At 51.0% G+C, this 21,592-nt stretch overlaps 1 protein-coding gene across 2 annotated transcripts in view; it reads right to left on the reverse strand.

Annotated features, from left to right (window-relative positions):
- Nucleotides 1–21,592, reverse strand: part of LOC146035300 (ficolin-1-A-like) — a 38,336-nt gene that overhangs the window by 7,619 nt on the left and 9,125 nt on the right. Inside the window, exons 5-6 of one of the 2 annotated variants that reach the window (XM_083158660.1) lie at nucleotides 8,418–8,480; nucleotides 7,618–7,745 (exon numbers count right to left, since the gene is read on the reverse strand). In XM_083158660.1, coding sequence (XP_083014786.1) covers nucleotides 7,618–7,745; nucleotides 8,418–8,480 — 191 coding nt within the window. The remainder of the gene's footprint in view (nucleotides 1–7,617; nucleotides 7,746–8,417; nucleotides 8,481–21,592) is intronic. The other variant, XM_083158661.1, reaches the window with a different exon arrangement.

The following is a 21,592-nucleotide window of genomic DNA, read 5'->3' on the forward strand; positions in this document are numbered from 1 at the left end:
AACGTAAGACCAGCGGGGGGAATAAATAGTTTGCTACTGCCCAGCACCGTCCCGAGCGCTGAATGTGACACCAGCGTCTCCCCCAGAGTCTCCAGTTGATTTCAGCTGCTCCCCCGGCGCTGGTCCCAGATCCAGCACTGTCGAGCAGCTAAATGGGACAGCAGCGGCTCCCCCTCTCCCCCGGCGCTGGTCCCAGCTCCAGCACTGACGAGCAGCTGAATGGGACAGCAGCGGCTCCCCCTCTCCCCCGGCGCTGACCTCCGCTCTAGAGCCTCCAGATGAGACCAGCGGGGGAAGTGACTTGGTGGCTGCCGCCTGGCCCCAGCCCTCGTGTGATGCCTGCACTGCTCAGAAGAACTGCAATCCCAAGGTCAGTGCTTCCGACCCCCATCCCCAGCCTAGTGCCCCCTATTTAACCAGCCATCCCCCTTCCCTAGACCAGTGCCCCCTTAACCAGCCATCTCTGTCCCCAGCCCAGTGCCCCCTATCTAACCAGCAATCCCCTTTCCTAGCCCAGTAACCCCCCTATCTAACCATCCACCCCCTTCCCTATCCCAGGGTCCCCTATCTAACAAGTCATCCCCAGCCCAGTACCCCCCTAAGCAGCCATTCCCCTTCCCTAGCCCAGTACCCCACTATCTAATAAGCCATCCCTGTCCCCAGCCCAGTACACCCCCCCCTAAGCAGCCATTCCCCTTCCCTAGCCCAGTACCCCACTATCTAATCAGCTATCCCTGTCCCCAGCCCAGTACCCCCCTAAGCAGCCATTCCCCTTCCCTAGCGCAGTGCCTGCCCTATATAACCATCCATCCAACAGCACAGTGCCCCCCCCATCAGCTGGGGTGGTAGAACAATGGGCATACTCCGTGGTGGCTTGGTGGAGCCAGTACCGACAGGGTCTGTGGGAAGCGCTGGGTCTGGGTAGGAGCTGCTCTGCTGGTCTCTGCTGCTCATGCAGGCGGCTGCTCCCGCACCTGCCTGTCAGCGCAGAAGCAACGCGGACCCAGCGCTGCCCACAGAGCTTGTCCGTGCAAGCTCCAACATGCTAGTGCCTCACCATCCCCTAACCTCACCGCACGTCACTGATATACCTCAATGTAGCTGCCCTCATTCCTCCCACCTTCCAGAGTTTTAATGCTGGACACTAATGAATTTCCCTAATACCGCTTTCAGACCGCACTCCGAACACGGCATATTGCCGTGTTCGCGGGGCCTAAACACGGGTCACGGTGCGGTCTGAAAAGGGCAACACGGGTCGAGCAACACGGCTATTCAACCCTGGTAATGACCAGGGTTGAACACGGCTATGACCCGTGTCAACTGCGGTGTGAACGGGTGCCTGGGTCGAGCGACCCGTGTCCCGTTCACAGTATGGAGGAGGCAGCACTGTCAGCTCCAAGTACTGCCTCCTCCCGAGCCCCCGATGACGCGCCGCCGCCCAGCCCCGCCCCCTGTGACGTCACCGACTCGGCAATATGCCGTGTCGGTGTGCGGAACTTTCAGACCGCATTGCCGTGTTGCTCTGGGGATGGGACCCGAGTCCTAATCCCGTGTGCGACACGGCATTTGCGGTCTGAAAGTAGTATTAGTAATACCCCTTTCACACCAGAAATGCAGAGACCAACAAGGGTATTTAATTCATGGGACAAGCAGGGACATTCCTGGGTTGGGACCCATTCACACACGCTTTTGAAGCAGGGACAACCCGGGTCGGCACCTTTCACACTGAACCCGGGATGACCCTGCATTTCTATGTGAATATCATTGAAAATAGCTGTTTTTTGGAACACAAAGATGAGGTAATTAGGGCATACTTGCCTACTTTTGAAAACTATTTTCAGGGAGATTATAGTTGGTAGTAGAATTTTGCAGAGTTCCCCATTGAGGGGGCATGTCATGCCCCACCCAAAGGGCGTGTTTAGTTCCATATATGGAGAGATTGTGAAGAGAGATTGTGAACGCGGCACCTAGCAGCGTGGGTGTGCACTGCTACATCTGAGAGGAATCTTGTAAAATTACTTATGTACAAATGCAGATGATCCCCAAAGCAGTTAGTGAGAGCTACTACACTTGGTAAAGTGCTGGGAAATGGTGCTGATGATTCAATGTAAATTTTTCTATCTCTCATTCCTTTTTTCCTCCCAAAATGTAACAGTGTAATGTGGGCAAGGTGACATGAGGGAGATTGCTAGACTAATGAGAGAGAGAGAGGGAGAGTGCTGCTATTTCAGGGAGTCTCCTGCAGAATGCAGGAGGGTAGGCAAGTATGAATTAGGGAGAGGGATAAAGGGAGAGAGGGAGGGCGGGTCTTTATGCTGTATGCTGTGTGATTGCCAATGGAGACATTCTTGGCTTTCAGGCTGTCAGGGGATAAAAAGCACTTCTGGGGTCTGTGGTGCTACAGAACATGCACAGTGTCTCCCTGCACGCTGTATGCTGCCCCTGGGCGTGTCTGTGAGCGTCACCACAACAGGAAGTTGCCCTGCTAGCAAATCAGCATTAGCAGAGGCAAAACGGGAAGCAGGGACATGTCCCTGTACCTTTCACACCAGCCGGTAGTCCGGGAAGGATCCGAGAGAAACCCTGCTACCTAGCAGGGTTAAATTACCGGCAAATTAACTCGGGAATTTGTCACTGGAACCTTTCACACCAGCGCTAGTCCCGGGTTGTTCCCGGACCCAAACCGGGAATTTATACCCCTTTTCCACTAGAAGAACTAACCTGATAATCTCTGCGGGGATCGCGCTTCTACCCGGGTTTTGCTGCTAGTGGAAATGCTCCCTTTCAAATAACCCGGTTTGGATTCCCCGGCAATCCTACCCAGGTCATGATCAGGGTAGCACCCGGTTCGCACCAGGCTTCAAGGGTAGTGGAAACGCTCCCTAACCGGGTTATTTGACTGAGCATGTAAAAATCTTCACTGATTGGTGCTGCTGGGGCGCTGATGAGTGATGTCATCACTCAGAGCCCCGCAGACTGCGCACATAGCACGGAGGACAGCGTTGTGTGCACATGTGCTGCATGTCTGTCCTGCTGACTTTCCCCTGCTGTATCAGAGGCTGCTCCAGCAGCCACCTTCCTCTCTGCCGCCAGCACCACAGGCTGCCCCAGCGGACACTGCTAATCATCCCGCAGCACAACTTCATTATGGCTGCCAGCAATTGGTCTGATGCTGAAGTGAAGGAGCTGCTGCTCATTAGGGCAGAGGAGGAAATCAAGCGCCAGGTGACTGGTACCGTAAAAGACGCAATCTTGTTCAGAAATATTGCCCAGATGCTGGAGTCTAGGGGGATACACCGCTCTCACCAGCAAGTGCTTAACAAATTGAAAGCACTAAAGAGGCAGTTCACCAAGGTCTCTGACCAGAACAGGAAAAAAAGCGGTGCCGCACGTGTCGAGTGGGTCCATTACGATCTATGCTGCAGGGCATTTGGCAACACAGCTCTGATTAATCCTGTGGCACTGTCATCCTCGTTGGCCAGCCAGATGGAGAGTAGCCAGAAGCCACCAATGGAGAGTAGCCAGGAGCCACCAGACACACAGTCCACCATGGCAATGTCACCATGCTGCCCAAATTCTCCGCTCCTGATTTCGGAAGATGGCGATGAAGAGTGCAGTCAACTTGATAGGTCTGCTTTGTCTGACACCGCACAGTCCATGGCGGAGGAGGGGTTCGAAACAGCAACGGAGCAAGTGACTGAACATCAAACACCAAAACTGCGTTCAAATAGTAAGTAAAAAAAACATTTATCCCAGTAATCAACGGTATATGTTGCAGAGTGCCGCAAGTGTGCAGGTGGGATAGGGCCGCAAGCACAGGGCTGCAAACACCTCTGCTATTTAATGTTTATAGTGTATTTTTGTTTGTCCCATTTGCAGTTTACAAGGTGCCGGCAAAGAAGAAAAAAGCAAACCGTTCCGATCAAGCGGCGAGAGCTTTCTCTTCAGTAGTAATAGAACAACTGCGTGAAATGGACTCCGACATGCAGGCCAATGAGGATGCTCGTATGGAGAAGTTTTTAGAAAATGAAAGACAGATGCAGCACTCTTTCTTGGATCAATTAAAGGACATGCAGGACAGACAATTGTCCTTCTTGGAACGGATACTTAATCGTGGGTATATGCCACCTCCTCATTATCCAATGTATCCGCCACATGCTTCACAGGCCCCAGCATACCCAGCACACCATGAGTATGTGTATGGCCAATACAGTAGAGGGCCAACTCCCTCCGCCCCTAGCACTTCGTGTGAGCAACCACACCGAGAGCCTCTACCATATAGAGGCCCCAGTAGCCACGCCCCCAGCACAGCAATTAGCTACCACCCCACCACTGGTGCTAGCCACGCACCCAACACTTCCACTAGCTATGCCTCCAGCACTGCTACCAGTGCCCCACTAAACCCAGAGTATAGTGAGGCAAATACCACTAGCCGTGACAACACGCTGCTGCCAAACCTAGACTCCCCTGAATTTACGGTATATCGTAATTTGTCCTAAGAAATTATTGTTTTTTTTCCTTCAAAGTTCTTTATTGCATTATTGCAATAACAATGTTGAATACATTTGCATTCAGTCGCCTTGTGGGCACAGTTTGGTTAAAGCCTACATCTTGCACTTTTAAAAATTCTTATGGGCACTTGTTTTTTAACATGTTTACGTGCACTTTTTTCATTGTTATGTATGCCAAAGGCTCAGGTGTACGGCAAACATTTTACCTGTCTCTGTTTTGTTACCCTTTTTTGGCATGTCTTTTCTTGTCAATAGGTTTTTTGGTAAGGAATAAGGCGCTACATCAGATTCCTTACCAAAATACCGATTTGCATTGCTTCTATTGGGGCGAAGAAGGAATAGCCCTCGGGTTTAGACCAGTGGTTCCCAACCCTGGTCCTCAAGTACCCCCAGCAGTGCACGTTTTCCAGGTCTCCCTGCAGGTGCACTCATTATTCAGGCACATTTGAAAAGATCCACAGGTGGAGCTAATTATAGCACCTGTGATTCTGTGTGGAGACCTGCAAAACATGCACTGTTGGGGGTACTTGAGGACCAGGGTTGGGAACCACTGGGTTAAGGCAAGGCAGCATAACACCAGAAAGAAGCACCCAGGACTCTGTTGTTACCCTTTTTTGGCATGTCTTTTCTTGTATTGTGTGAAGAAACTTTTAAAAGTTCCAAATATTTAATATTTTACAGTAAAATATTACAAATGTTATTTAAAAAGAAATGAGTGTGGTAATATTTGCCAGTAAAAAAAAAAAGTTATTTTAACAGAAATGAGTGTGGTCTCTTCTTCTAATATGGTAATATTTTTAATGGTGGCCCTTTTGGTGTAATGGTGGCCCTATTTTGTGACCTCCCATGGTAAAGCCCTTTAAAAAGGCTTTTTCTTATGTTTATCTATAGGGAAAAAAAGGCCTTACCCGGGTTAAGTGTAAAAGGGGATGATCCGGCAATTTACCGGGTAGCACTGTAGTGGAAATGTGTCTCCAACCCATGTCCAACCCGGGTTCGAACCGGGTACAAATTACCGGTTCCGACCCAGGTTGCTAGTGGAAAAGGGGTATTAGGCTGGTGTGAAAGGGGTATCATTGATCCTTGTACATAATAGGAGGGTTCCACTCTCCTTTTAAGTGTCTGTACAGGCTCATTACATATTGGAATGCAATGGACAGGATACAAGGGGCCAGATGCACTAAGCTTCAAAAGTGATACACTAGAGAGTGATAAACAGCCAGCCAATCAGCTCCTGCCTGACATTTTTTAAACACAGGGGGAGATTCTCTAAGAATCTCCGCCCCCTTCGCCGCCCATCGCATTTATAATTATCGCATATGTTCTAACATATGCGATAATTATAGCAAAGGACAGCTCTTGCGTTAAGAGCTGTCCTTTGCGGTGAGAGTCGCCGGGTCCCAGCAGGTCCCGGCTGCTTCCCCCTCCCTCCCACACCCGGTGCTGCTGCTGCTGCGCCGGGCTCTCCTCCTTCCTGCACCCGGAAGAGGATCAGTGCAGGGAGGAGGTCACAGGTCCAGGCAGCACAGCTCTGTGCTGCCCGGACACAGGGGAGGGGGCGATGCGGGGCGGCGGGGGTCCGCGCGGGGCGGCAGTGGGATGCGGTAGAAGCCCATTGGCTTCTATGGGGCATCGCCAGATTTTTCTGGCGATGCCCCCCGCCGCGTTAACCCGGTGGTGGATGCTTACAGCATCCCAAAATGTGGTAAAAACCCAGATAACAGGGTTTTTACCGCATTTTTAGCTTAGAGAATCTCCACCACAGTCTGTGACATGGCAGGTAGGAGCTGATTGGCTGGTTGTGTATCACTTTCCATTTTATCACCTTTGAAGCTTAGAGCACTTGGCCCAAGGTCTGAAAACGAGATCTGTATCCTGAAACTCCTAACTGGATTTATGATGGTCCAGGGCCTAGTGCTTATCTGTGCATGTTGAACTCCTATTAATATTTACAACCCTGGTCTGGCAGCTTATCAGAAAGACAGAATTTGCCATCTCCCCCTGGCTTGGCTACATGCAGGTCAAGCACAGGACACAGCCTGTCAGCCATTTTGTGCCAGTCCTAGGTCACATTTAAGCTGAAAGAATGATTATAAGGTATACATTTTTAATACACACACAATGGGAGACATCATTTTGGGATCCAACCCTGTGATGGATCGTAACAAGCCTCCATTGTGTATAAGATGTATAAGGCACATGCTGTATAGGTTGTACAGGGCGCATACTGTATAGGCTGTGTGGCAGAGCCAGCATTCCCCCACATGAAAGTAATGTGGAGAATCCAGACCAGATTTTGGTAGCAGTAGCAGAATCCCAGGTGTAATCAGCAGCACCTGGAATTTCCTGATATAAGGGTTCCCAGGGCAGAGTCACCTTGCTCTCGGTGGTGGAACATCTACCCAAGTGATAGGCCTGGGGTTGTTATAGGGACCATTGGAGCCTTTTAAGAGTCTGCATGTGGATTGAACCTGCTATTCTGTAACCTGCTGTTGAGAATAAACTACAAAGTCATCTGTGTTCTCCTAGACAGCTGACCCTACTGGGATTTGTAGGTGACGATGGATGTAGCGAACATCCCAGATATCTGGTGCTGGAATCCCAACATGGAAGGAGATGCCAAAAGGGTGGTATTCAGACAGTATGCTGGGCAGGGGAGGGGAGGGGGGTTAGGTATAGGCACTAGTGGGAGGGCTTATGGTTGAGCTGCAGTTGGGGTAGAGGAGATTAAGGTTAAACTGTTGGGAGGGAGGGCTAGGGTTGGGCTATGTGGAATTAAGATTAGGATTAGGCACTAATGGGGAGGGTTAGGTGATTAGAGGAGGACAGGGGGAATGGACAACATACTTATGGGACCCATGTTGGGATTCCCTCTGACAGTATGCCAGTGTAGGTTTTCTGACCACTGGCATCCCGTATGCATTCCATTGAAGATCCACATCTTGTCTTTCCCTGATCTAAATGGTGGGGTGGGTGATGTCAGTGGGGCGGTGTGTAGCTGAATACTATTTAAAATCTTTTCTTTTAAAAGATCTAGTAGCTTTTACCAACTTGAAAAACTTCTTCCTATAAACATTAACCCTTCAGTTAGACACACAGTACTTACCAGCCACCCTCCTCCATCAGTTTCCATGTCGCACATCACTGTGAGAGGAGCGCCACCTGGTGGGTAAATTGTGTACCAGCCAGTAAGACTCAGTCCCTGGTCCAGTAGTTGCTTGCAGTTCTGGGCAGCTAAATAAAATCACTGATACTTAATACGCAAGGTAAATGGAATATGTGAGCCATACAGTAAAGCGCATTCCGTCACCTACACCCATTTGCTATATGTTAAATCTGATTGGTTGCTACGGGCAACATCTCTACTTCTATAAACTTATACCTTATTAAATAAACTAAACACTACAAGAAAGATAAACTGCTTTTGGTGTAGCATGTTGGGGTAGCTGGTGATTGCAGAAGTCAATGTGGGTAGGGGGAGCTGGGGCTGCCCAGTTGCTCAGGGAGCGCTGGTCCTGCCCCCAAAATGACAAAAACAGGGAGTCGCAGCACTAGACCATGCCTCCTCTGTCAGAGGTCCCACCCCCGTCACCTGCAGCCCCACCCTTTTTTGGTGCTTTGGAAACTAAGAAAGTTGGAATGTATGGAGAATGGCCTAGGTTGCCTTGTGGAAAATCCGCCTCTGCACATATCCCATTGAAATGGCTATTATCATACAACTATATTACAAGCACATACATATATTTAAACATATAAGTACCACCATGACCATTAGGGAAGCCTAGGCGGTTCCCTATTTCACTACTGGTTAGAAATTAAAATTGTAATTGCTTTTTTTCATAGTAACTCCTGAAAAGCACATAATACATTATTTTGCAGATGTCCTCAATAGTCCAGGCTATTTACCTTTAAATCCAGCAATTCCGTCCTTCCCAGGAATTCCGGCTTGGCCCGTTTGTCCTCGGTCTCCTGAAAATAAGAGATATAAACATTTAGGGCCAGATGTATCAAGCTTCAAAAAGTGAAAAAATGGAGATAAACAACCAGCCAATCAGCTCCTAACTGCCAGGTTAAAGGCTGGGTTTAAATATGGCAATAAGTAAATCTACTATCTGCCAGGAGATTGCTACATTCAGAGGTAGAACTCTGGGAGGCAATGGAGTCATCTGCCACCGGGCTCCTGCTCTCAAGGGGGCACTTCTCCACCACTGCCAGTTTAAATCCATTAAGTGAAAGCCATCAAATACGTTTCTCTGGCTGAGTTCTGAAATATATATATATATGTTCTCTCTCTCTCTCTCTCTGTATATAATATATATTTCATAACAGACTATATATATTTTGAATAACGTTGTGTGTGTGTGTGGATGTGTTGGGTGGGCACCAATATTCATCTTGCCTCTTTAGCAACTGGGATGAACTTAAGCCACTGGCTACATTCATTTAGAAATTTCAGAATCAGGCCCTTCCTTTGGCTGAATAAAGATTCCATTACCGCCAGTTCCCATATATAATGTGTATCTGTCACCATGGCCACTAATTGATAGGTACATTCTGATTTTATAACATTATATTGTATTAAGAAAGTTTGCCGTTGTTAGGGTTACCACCTTTGTGTTGAGAGATTCCCGGACAGTGGCCCACCCCTTTACACACCCACAGCCCACCCCCTTGACCCACCCCCAGCTCCGCCCCTTGGCCCACCTTATGTTTTTTTTAACAGCGTAATGCCAGTTACACCACACACTATAATGCCCATTATACGTTATGCCACACACTGCGATTCCCATTACATGTTACGCCATATACTGCAATGGCCATTACACGTTATGCCACACACCATTATGCTCATTACTCATTATGCCAGGATTTTTTTCTAAAGCAGGGACAAACATGGATAGTGCGCCGAAGGCGCATACCAAGAAATGTCAACGTAATGTCAATTACATGTCACACACCCATTACATAGTATACCACATGCCATAATGCCCAATGCACATTATGCCACACAGTGTGATGCCCATTACACATTATGCCACACATAATGCGCATTACTTGTTATGCCAGGCAGGGCCGTTTTTACAGAGGGACAAGCCGTGCAACTGCCCAGGGCCCTTTTTTCAATGCTGCCTCAGTGCCTCCTGCTGCTGGACGAGCCTGGCTGTCAGTCAGTGAGTCTCTATGGAGGTTATTCTGGTTGGTGCGTAAATTTCTGAATTATTTCGGAGCGGACCGCACGCCACGCTGTGCAGACATCGTACAAAGAAACGCCCACCGGTCCTCCGCATTGGGACGGACTCACACCTTAAGAAGAGGGCGTGTTTCCGGACGACATCCAAACCTTGCGTGTGCGGTGGACACACACATATTTTGCACGGTCTTACAGCGTCTGCACGGTCTTACAGCGTCAGAACGGACGGGAACCTGCCCGTACGCACCGATGCGGTATATTAACGCAAAACTCACGACTATTATCTGAACTCATAAATCAGTCACATGACACACTTATGCAATAAGGCATAATAAATAAATAAAAATTTATGTTTTAAGCTGCAATGGTTCCAATTGAAGCAATGACAAGAGTGTAATTAATGAGTAATGAGTAGAGGAGTGGATTGTATTGTGTTCAGCTGACATTGGTTCAGGTGCGGGCGTACTAATTGGGCGTTCTCAATGCCTAGTGCATGACCGAGTGGTGTCCGCAAAGCAATACTTGTTTATGGAGACCGCATATTTTCTGCCTTTTGGTTCGTTTGCAGTCGGTGTTCAGTCCGAATGCACGCCTACAAGAATTAGTGCACTCCCTCGTGTACGCCCATGTTTACGCCAGTTTAGCCCACTTTGAAACTACGCCCCTGTGTACTTCCGAATGACGCCCATATTACGCCCATATTTCCAGAGTGAATGCGGTGCACTTTTCTGTACGGTATTAGTGAGAACGAGTACGGAGACCGTGCGTGGCACATGCGCATAGCGTTGCCCACGCATGCGCAGACGGCAAAAAAACGCCATCCGAAAGAATTCGGAAAATTACACATCGACCAGAATAAGGCCCTATGTGCGCCGGTCGGTGCTCACAGTCACAGCCGCTTGACACTAGAGTCCAGTATATTGAGTGACAGGCGATTGTGACTGTGAGCGCCGATCGGCGGAGAGGACCCGGCGGTGAAGCGCAGCACTATGTGAGTCACTGTGACTGACAGGTAGTTTAGTGCCTCCCCCTCCTGCTATGAGGATTGGTCACCCAGGGGACGGAGGAGGGACCCAGGTTTATGCGCAGGCTGTCACTCACTGACCGACCCAGCTAGTGCGCATGCTGCGCAGCCTATCACTCACTCACTGCCTCCGGACTCGGGACAGAGTAGGTTAGAGCAGAAGACTGATGCTTATTCTAGTAGCCGGGAGCCCAGCCAGGACTATGGAGGTTATTCTGGTTGGTGCGTACATTTCCGAATTATTTTGGAGCGGACCACACGCCACGCTGTGCGGACATCGTACGAAGAAACGCCCACCGGTCCTCCGCATTCAGACGGACTCACACTTTAAGAAGAGGGCGTGTTTACGGACGACATCCAAACCTTGCATGTGCGGTGGACACACACATATTCTGCACGGTCTTACAGCGTCTGCACGGTCTTACAGCATCAGAACGGACGGGAACCTGCCTGTACGCACCGATGCAGTGTATTAACGCAAAACTCACGACTATTATCTGAACTCATAAATCGGTGACATGACACACTTATGCAATTAGGCATAATAAGCAAAAAAAAATAATGTTTTAAGCTGCAATGGTTCCATATTACGCCCATATTTCCCGAGTGAATGCGGTGCACTTTTCTGTACGGTATTAGTGAGAACGAGTACGGAGACCGTGCGTGGCACATGCGCATAGCGTTGCCCACGCATGCGCAGACGGCAAAAAAAACGCCATCCGAAAGATTTCGGAAAATTACGCATCGACCAGAATAAGGCCCTATGTAATGTGAGTGCTGTGTGTATGTGCTTTTTAATGGCTTGGGGGCTCTGACCATTACCTACCTAACCTACTCCTGTGTGCTGCACACTGCTGCCTCAGCCTGGTGCATCTATTTTGTTGGTGAGTTAGTACTCCTAGTAGTATGCTGCAGATAATTTATTTCAGTGATGTTGGGCCTGGGAGCAGCAGTATGTATAATGTAGTATCATTGGTGCCTGGGGGACTAGTTTAAAATGGGTCATTTGTCCAATTGTCTTTGTCTTATAATTGATGCTGGTTGGGTGTGGGATTCCATGAGGCTGGAAGGGGGGGTAGCCCAAGTTGGGGTTACTGACTGTAGGTCATGAGGGGGAGTAGTGTATGTCACTGGGGCTGAGGAGTGGGGTGGGTCATGCCGTGTCTCACGGGGGGGGGGAGTATATATGATCACTGGGGTAAAAGGGGTAGCCCCTTCTACCCCCCATGATCATATGTACAATCACCACCCCACCCCCCCTCCAGTGGCGTAACTAGCACCCCCCCACCCACGCACTTCGCCGCACCAACCCCCGCCCGCCCCGGCCGCACCAACCCCCGCCTCGGCACCCATGCAAACCCCCCATCACCCACAGTCTTACCTACGCTCAGTACGTGCTGGTCCCGGCTCCCTACTTCTAGTATGAGGACCACCACAAAATGTCCGACCCCATGCAGCAGACCGTTTCAGAGAACTGTCTGCTAAATGGGGGCGGACATTTTGTTGTGGTCCTCATAGCAGAAGAAGGGAGCCGGGACCAGCGCGTACTGAAGACACTGACAGGTAAAGACTGCGGAGGATGGCGGCGGGGTGTAACTATAGCACTGCAGCCCCCGGCGCCCGCACATGCACAGCGCCCCCCCGCGGTTGCGGCGGCTGTGGTGCTATAGTTACGCCCCTGCCCCCCCCAGTGATACCCCTTTCCCACTGCAGGTCTTAAACGGTATATTGTAGAGATGAGCGGGTCCGGATCCCCGAGATCCGTCAGATCCGAATATCGGGGATCCGGGTCAGATCCGAGTCGGCTCGGGAGTTCCCGCCTGAATTCCGGACCAATAACGAGGCCGAACGTCATCATCTCGCTGTCAGATTCTCGCGGGAGCGGGATCTTATAAAAGACGCACGTGCGCCCCGCCATCTTCACTCCAATCATGGAGAGGGTAGAGGGTGGTTGGGAAGCTCCGTGTGCTCTGTGCCCTGTGCCATGTGCTCCGTGCTGTGCTCCATGACCTGCCCTGTGCCCTCACTGCCCTGTGCTGTGCTCCGTGCTATGTGCTCCGTGCTGTGCTGTGCTCCGTGACCTGCCCTGTGCCCTCACTGCCCTGTGCTGTGCTCCGTGACCTGCCCTGTGCCCTCACTGCCCTGTGTTGTAGACTTGTATTGAGAGTCAGTGACTGTTTATAGGCCTGAGCCCTGTAGTGTGATTTAACTAACTAGGTGCTGCAGTGCTCACACGCAGGGGCTGCAGTGTCCGCTGTCCAGGGGCTGTCCTGTGGCCCGTGCCCTGTTGTGATTTATTTAGCCCTAAGCCCTGTGTTGTGATTTATTTAGCCCTGAACCCTGTGTTTTTTGTGATATAACTAACTTACTCGGTGCTGCAGTGCTCACACGCAGTGCTCACACTGTGTACAGGGGCTGCATTAATACAAGGGGCTGTGTCCAGTGTGACAGCCTATATCTTATCCATTGTCCAGTGTCACGAGTCACTCACGACATATATCCTGTGTCCTGTGTGACGACTGACGACATATCCTGTGTCCAGTGTGACGACATCTATCCAGTGTCCAGTGTGACGACAATATATCCTGTGTCCAGTGTCACAAGTCACAACATATATCCTGTGTCCAGTGTGACATGTAATGTGTGCCGACATATATCCTGTGTCCAGCGTGACATATATCCATTGTCCAGTGTGACGACATATATCCAGCGTCCAGTGTGATGACATATATCCAGTGTCCAGTGTGACGACATATATCCAGTGTCCAGTGTGACGACATATATCCTGTGTCCAGTGTGATGACATATATCCTGTGTCCACTGTGACGACATAGTGTTCCCCCTAGGAATTATGGGGGGCAGGGCGCTGGTTTGGTGGACCGGGCACGCCGACGTCATGGCGGGGGGCGTGCCCGGGCTGCCGCGTCACGGCGGGGGGCGTGCCCGGGCTGCCGCATCACGGCAGAGGGCGTGCCCGGGCCGCCGCGTCACGCTAGGGGGCGTGCCCGGGCCGCGTCACGCTAGGGGGCGTGCCTGGGCCGCCGCGTCACCCCAGGAGGCGTGCCCGGGCCGCTACGTCACCCCAGGAGGCGTGCCCGGGCCGCCGCAACACCCCAGGAGGTGTGCCCGGGCCGCCGCATCGATGAAGGGACTTGCCCGGCCATGACTACGTTACTGAGCTGCCGGGATGTAGCCATGGCCGGGCAAGCCCCCTTCAGCGATGCGACGGCCCGGGCACTCCGGCGGGCAGAATGCAGGCTGATTTAGCGGGGCGCTGCTAATGGGGCAGGGCGCATTTTGCCCTTTAAAAATCGGGCAGGGCGCAGCGCCCCGCTAAAACAGCCTAGCGGGAACACTAACGACATATGTCCAGTGTGATGACATATATCCTGTGTCCAGTGTGACGACATATATCCTGTGTCCACTGTGACAACATATATCCAGTGTCCAGTGTGACGACATATATCCTGTGTCCAGTGTGACGACATATATCCAGTGGCCAGTGTGACGACATAGTGTTCCCCCTAGGAATTATGGGGGGCAGGGCGCTGGTTTGGTGGACCGGGCACGCCGACGTCATGGCGGGGGGCGTGCCCGGGCTGCCGCGTCACGGCGGGGGGTGTGCCCGGGCTGCCGCGTCACGGCAGAGGGCGTGCCCGGGCCGCCGCGTCACGCTAGGGGGCATGCCCGGGCCGCTGCGTCACGCTAGGGGGCGTGCCCGGGCCGCCGCGTCACCCCAGGAGGCGTGCCCGGGCCGCTACGTCACCCCAGGAGGCGTGCCCGGGCCGCCGCAACACCCCAGGAGGCGTGCCCGGGCCGCCGCATCGATGAAGGGGCTTGCCCGGCCATGACTACGTCACTGACCTGCCGGGACGTAGCCATGGCCGGGCAAGCCCGCTTCAGCGATGCGACGGCCCGGGCACTCCGGCGGGCAGAATGCAGGCTGATTTAGCGGGGCGCTGCTAATGGGGCAGGGCGCATTTTGCCCTTTAAAAATCGGGCAGGGCGCAGCGCCCCGCTAAAACAGCCTAGCGGGAACACTAACGACGTATATCCAGTGTCCAGTGTGATGACATATATCCTGTGTCCAGTGTGACGACATATATCCTGTGTCCACTGTGACAACATATATCCAGTGTCCAGTGAGACGACATATATCCAGTGTCCAGTGTGACGACATATATCCTGTGTCCAGTGTGACGACATATATCCTGTGGCCAGTGTGACGACATATATCCAGTGGCCAGTGTGACGACAAGCTATCCTGTGTCCAGTGTCACAAGTCACAACATATATCCTGTGTCCAGTGTGACATGTAATGTGTGCCGGCATATATCCTGTGTCCAGCGTGACATATATCCATTGTCCAGTGTGACGACATATATCCAGTGTCCACTGTGACAACATATATCCTGTGTCCACTGTGACGACATATATCCTGTGTCCACTGTGACGACATATATCCAGTGTCCAGTGTGACGACATATATCCTGTGTCCACTGTGACGACATATATCCAGTGTCCAGTGTGACAACATATATCCTGTGTCCACTGTGACGACATATCTCCAGTGTCCAGTGTGACAACATATATCCTGTGTCCAGTGTAACGACATATATATTGTGTCCAGTGTGACGACATATATCCTGTGGCCAGTGTGACGACAATATATCCTGTGTCCAGTGTCACAAGTCACAACATATATCCTGTGTCCAGTGTGACATGTAATGTGTGCCGGCATATATCCTGTGTCCAGCGTGACATATATCCATTGTCCAGTGTGACGACATATATCCAGTGTCCAGTGTGACGACATATATCCAGTGTCCAGTGTGACGACATATATCCTGTGTCCACTGTGACAACATATATCCTGTGTCCACTGTGACGACATATATCCAGTGTCCAGTGAGACGACATATATCCTGTGTCCAGTGTGACGACATATATCCTGTAGCCAGTGTGACGACATATATCCAGTGGCCAGTGTGACGACAATATATCCTGTGTCCAGTGTCACAAGTCACAACATATATCCTGTGTCCAGTGTGACATGTAATGTGTGCCGGCATATATCCTGTGTCCAGCGTGACATATATCCATTGTCCAGTGTGACGACATATATCCAGTGTCCAGTGTGACGACATATATCCAGTGTCCAGTGTGGCGACATATATCCAGTGTCCAGTGTGACGACATATATCCAGTGTCCAGTGTGACGACATATATCCAGTGTCCAGTGTGACGACATATATCCTGTGTCCAGTGTGACGACATATATCCTGTGTCCAGTGTGACGACATATATCCTGTGTCCACTGTGACGACATATATCCAGTGTCCAGTGTGAGGACATTTATCCTGTGTCCAGTGTGACGACATATATCCTGTGTCCAGTGTGACGACATATATCCAGTGTAACGGGCTGTGTCCAGGGGCAGTGTCCAGTGACCAGGGGCAGTGTCCAGTGTCACAGGCTGTGTCCAGTTTAAAAAATAAGAAAAATAAATAAAAGTATTAAAAAAAAAACAAATTTTTGGAGGATGATGGAGGAGGAAATAGTGGGAGATCAGCAACCTGATAGAACTTCTGAAGCTGCTACCACCAGTCAGATTCATGATGGCAAGGCCGATGGTCAAAGGCCTAGAGGCCATGTAAAAGAAAAGCAGAAATCTCATTTTACAATGGTCCATAAAAAAAAAATTAAGTCATGTGCGGAGAAAAATAAAATTGGCAATATGCCGTTCACCACACGCAGTGGGAAGGAAAGGCTACGGCCTTGGCCTTTGTTTCTGACTGATGGTACAACGTCTCAGAAGAATGATGGTAGCCCTTCTGCTACTACAAAAAAAAGAATGAAAGTTTTTAAGACAAAGGCGAGTTCACAAATGTCACAAATCCCAGAGGAGAGTCTTAGTGTGTCCGCGGATGCCATATGTGAGCCGGACCTTTCAAATACTGTTTGTGAAGAGGAGGTTCATTCCACCATTTGCATGCCCTCTGCAAGTGTGTGCAAGAGCATCCCCAGTCAAGATTTTGACCTGGTTATTGAGGATGCTTCTGAGGAATTGGATGAGGATGTGGATTCTGTTGGTGAAGCTGGCACACAGATGGACGCGGATGATGACGATGTTGAGGATGATATTGTTTGTTTTAAGGCACCGACGGAGACAGTTGTTGTCCGGGGTGTGGAAAAGCCCATTGTCATGCCAGGGCAAAAGACCAAAAAATCCACCTCGTATGTATGGAATTATTTCTACCCAAATCCGGACAACAAGGGGGACATTTACCAAAATGGATTCGTAGAAAAAAGGTGTATTCGTAGGGAGAAATACACCTTTTTTTTTACAAATTTGTATTTTCGGGATTTACAATCCCAAAAATACAACAATTCGTAGTCCTAAAGATGGAACATTCGTATTTGTATTTACAAATACGAATGTCTACACCATCGATAGGATACGACAGAAATCACCATTCAAAAGAATGGTGGTTCCTGATGTACTAAGCAGCCGTACTGATAATACGGCTGCTAAGTGGTGTAAAACACCCATGCAAATACGACAGAAAAATAGAACACCATTTTCCTGTCGTATTTGCTTTAAGCCTGCACGGATCAGTCAGATCCGTGCAGGCTGCGGTGTAAAAATAAATAAAAATAAAAAAATAAATAAAAAAACGGCGTGGGGTCCCCCCCACAGCCGAAACCAGCACCAGGCTGACGGAGCCTGGAGCCGGTAATTAAAAATCAGGGAACCCGACAAATAGGGGTTCCCCGATTTTTAACAACCAGCCCCAGGCTCCTGCTCTGGGGCTGGTTCCCAAAATACGGGGGACAAAATGAGTAGGGGTCCCCCGTATTTTAAGAACCAGCCCCAGGCAAAACCAGCCAGCAGGGTAATGCCACAGCCGGGGGGAGACTTTTTATACAAGTCCCCCCGGCCAAAGCATTCATCCCTACCGACCAGTCAGCCTGGCCAGGGGTCCTGGGGGAGTGGGGACCCCCCCAATCAAGGGGTCCCCCCCCTCCAGGACTTACCTGACCAGGCTGAAGCCTGGTACTGTCCCCGATGCCCCTGGGCGGTGGGCATCGGGCTGATTATGGTGTAAAAAAAAAGGATGAAACTATTGTTTTTTACTGTGGCACTACAAGTGCCAGCAAGCCTCCCCAGCAAGCTGGGACTTGAAGAACCACAAGTCCCAGCCTGCTGGGCATTAAAGGGCCCGCTGGCACTTGTAGTTCCACAGTTAAAAAAATAGTACAATAAACACACTGACACAATGAAAATAAAAGTTTAATACATACATTACACACATACTGATACTTACCTTTCTTGATCCCGTAGGTTGCCCTCTGTCCTGGTGTCTGGTGTCCTGTGTCGTCCTCCAGGTCCATGTCGGCGGTCCGTGTCGTCCTCCAGGTCCATGGCGATGTCCGGGTCCGAAGAAATCCATGTTGGAGCTGTGGAAGGAAATCCTACTCACCTGGTCCTGTGCTGAAGAAGTCTTCTCTTGGTCCGCCGTAGTCCAGGTAATGTTCATGCTGTCGCCGGTCCCCGCACTCTGCATCGCACTGAGGAGAGATGTTTCCTCCTCGGCGTCTGCACTAAGAATGAATTCTGGCCAATCAGGAGCCGGCTCCTGTTTGGCCGCTAGCCACACTGTATAAAATCAACTCCATGCGTAGTTGCATAGTAGGGGTATGAAAAAATGGGGTGCATTTAACATGGGAGCCCAGATAATACATAAGTACCTTGTATTTCTTGTTATAAAAATGCCTGAAAAGCAGGTAAAGTGTGGTAAAGTGAACGGTGAGACCCGGCGCTGATGGCTTTCATGCCCCTACTCTACATCCTCTCCGCCTCCCCTTGTTCTTTCCCCTCCTCACCTCACTCCCTCCCCACAGGAGCCCCTGCACACAGGAGACACGGCACACCTCACCCCTCACTCTCTCTATCCCTCCCCCACATTTTCTCCCCCACCCTGTCTTTCCTCTTTTTTGCACTCCCCATCTTATTTTCTCTCCTTTTTTATCCCCTGTTCTCTCTCTCCCCTCCCCCCTCTCTCTCCCATGCTGTCTCTCCTCTCTCTTTCCACTACCCTTCTCTTTCTCTCCACTTGCCCTTACTCCTTCTCCATCTCCCCTTTCTCTTTATGGACGGGATTCTATATTAGTTACCGCCACGGTCCCGGGTCCTTTTCGGCGCCGCAGTCTCGTCTCTGTATGTTATATTGTCTGGCGGATTAGTTCTTCTCTCAGCACTTCCTCATTCCTCGGCTTATCGGTGCGCGCTGCTCTCCCCATAGACTTGTACAGAGAGGCGTGCGCACCCTGGGCGGGATGTATCAACATACATCCCCGCCCTTCGCACGGCAGCCGCCGCGATGCTACCGCATATGTACTAACATATGCGGCCAGCATTGGGCTGCGGTAACGGAGACCCCCGCGATACCTGTTATGTGGGCTGCGGGGGTCTCCGTCACCTCCCGGCGGCTGCCAGCGTCCCCCTGCGTCTCCTCCTCCCCCCTGAAGCCGGATGTCCTGCCGGCTGTCACACCAGGGGGAGGAGGAGGTTAAAGGAGGACGGGAGGGGGGGCGGCGCGCGGACGGCGTACGTCGGGCGGCGAAAGAAGCCCATAGGCTTCTATAGGGTATCGCCACCCTCTGGGTGGCGATACCCTGGCCTGCGAAAACGGGGCGAACCGGTGATAGTACATAGGAAAATGCGGTAAAACGGGGGTTTTACCGCATTTTCCCTTTAGTACATCCCGCCCCCTATGCAGTAAGACACGCTGCGCTATTGAAAGTAGCGTTATACCTCGCCTCTTCTGGCTAGTGGAGAGGTAGAGTAATATTCAGCAAATGTAATATATATGGCTAATTAAGGTTGTCCTTGCTTTTGTATGTATTTAAACTAATAAATGTATTTCTTTGATGTTTTTTTTGTAGTTTTTAACTATTTCCTATCTGCTTTGAGGTAATTTTTTTTATAGATGTGCCTCCTGAAGTGTGAGGCACTTTTAAAGACCTGCAGCCTGTAGCCACACACATGGTGGCATTTTAATTATATAATTTTTATTTTATTAGCATATCTGATATCTCCTATATATTTGGCTACATCTGTCACTCAAAGTGGGTGTCTGTGTCTATAACGCTCTGTTCCTGGACTTTCCTCTTAATGTGTGATTGCCTTCATCTGTGCTGAACACCTTTCTGAGAAATTAACCTGTTTAAAACAGGTGATGGCAATCATACATTAAGGGGAAGTCTAGAAACAGAGCATTGTGTCCCTCCTGGAGAGGGTGATGTTGGGAGGTATGTGACAGAGAACCAGCCCAGTGAGCCCACAGACAGTGCCAGACACCCACTGCCTTCCCATGTTGCCCAGCACTGCTACTCCACAGCCACCAGGTGAGCGCCCCCCTCCCGCGATTTGCGGCAAAAACCCCCCCCCGCGCGCCCCCCCCTCCCGCGATTCGCGGCAGAAACACCCGCTCCCCCGCGACCCCCCTACCGCAATTCACAGCAAAAACACCCCCGCGACCCCCCTCCCGCGATTCGCTGCAAAAAGAACCCCCCCATGACCCCTCCCGCAATTCGCGGCATAACCACCACCCCGCGACCCCCCCCTCCCGCGAATCGCGGCAAACCCTCCCCCGTGACCCCCCCCCCCGATTCGCGGAAAAAACACCCCCTCCCCGCGACCTCCCTCCCGCGATTCGCGGCAAAAAGAACCCGCCCGCGACCCCCCCTTGCACGATTGGCGGCACCCCCCCTGCGACCCCCCTCCCGCGATTCGCGGCACCCCCCCTCCCCCCCCTGCAATTCGCAGCAGCCCCAGGATTAAATGGCACATGCAAAACACTGACATGGCTATGGTCGACAATGAAAAAGGTTGACATGAGTTTTTGAAGATTTATTTTTAATTTTTTTAATTTTTTCATATTCATTGTCATGTGTCAACATGGACACCAATGAAGTGGCACACTTATGTCAACATTTACATGTGTTGACCTTTCTGTGTTGATTTTTTCTTGTGGCGATTCGCGTCACACCCCCCCCGCAACCCCCCCTCCCGCGATTCGCGGCACCCCCCGTGACCCCCCACCTCCCGCAATTCGCGGCAACCCCCCACCGGAACCCCTGTGAACCCCGCCCTCCCGCGATTCGCGGCACCCAACCCCGCGCCCCCCCCCTCCCGCAATTCGCGGCACCCCCCGTGATTCGCGGCAGCTCCAGAATTAAATTGCACATGGAAAACACTGACATGGCTATGGTCGACAATGAAAAAGGTTGACATGAGTTTTTGAAGTTTTTTTGACATTTTTTGAATATTTTCATATTCATTCTCATGTGTCGACATGGACACCAATGAAGTGCCACACTTATGTCAACATTTACATGTGTTGACCTTTCTGTGTTGATTTTTTTCTTGTGGCGATTCGCGTCACACCCCCCGCAACCCCCCCTCCGGCGATTCGCGGCACCCCCCCCCCGCGACCCCCCCCCTCCCGCAATTCGCGGCAACCCCCCACCGGAACCCCCATGAACCCCGCTCTCCTGCGATTCGCGGCACCCACCCCCCGCAACCCCCCCTCCCGCAAATCGCGGCACCCCCCGCGATTCGCGGCAGCCCCAGGATTAAATGGCACATGCAAAACACTGGCACGGCTATGGTCGACAATGAAAAAGGTTGACATGAGTTTTTGAAGATTTATTTCATTTTTTGAATGTTTTCATATTCATTGTCATGTGTCAACATGGACACCAATGAAGTGGCACACTTATGTCAACATTTACATGTGTTGACCTTTCTGTGTTGATTTTTTCTTGTGGCGATTCGCGTCACACCCCCCCCGCAACCCC

Source organism: Crinia signifera, chromosome 9 (genome assembly GCF_055691185.1).
Source record: "Crinia signifera chromosome 9, ASM5569118v1, whole genome shotgun sequence".
Lineage (NCBI taxonomy): Eukaryota > Metazoa > Chordata > Amphibia > Anura > Myobatrachidae > Crinia > Crinia signifera.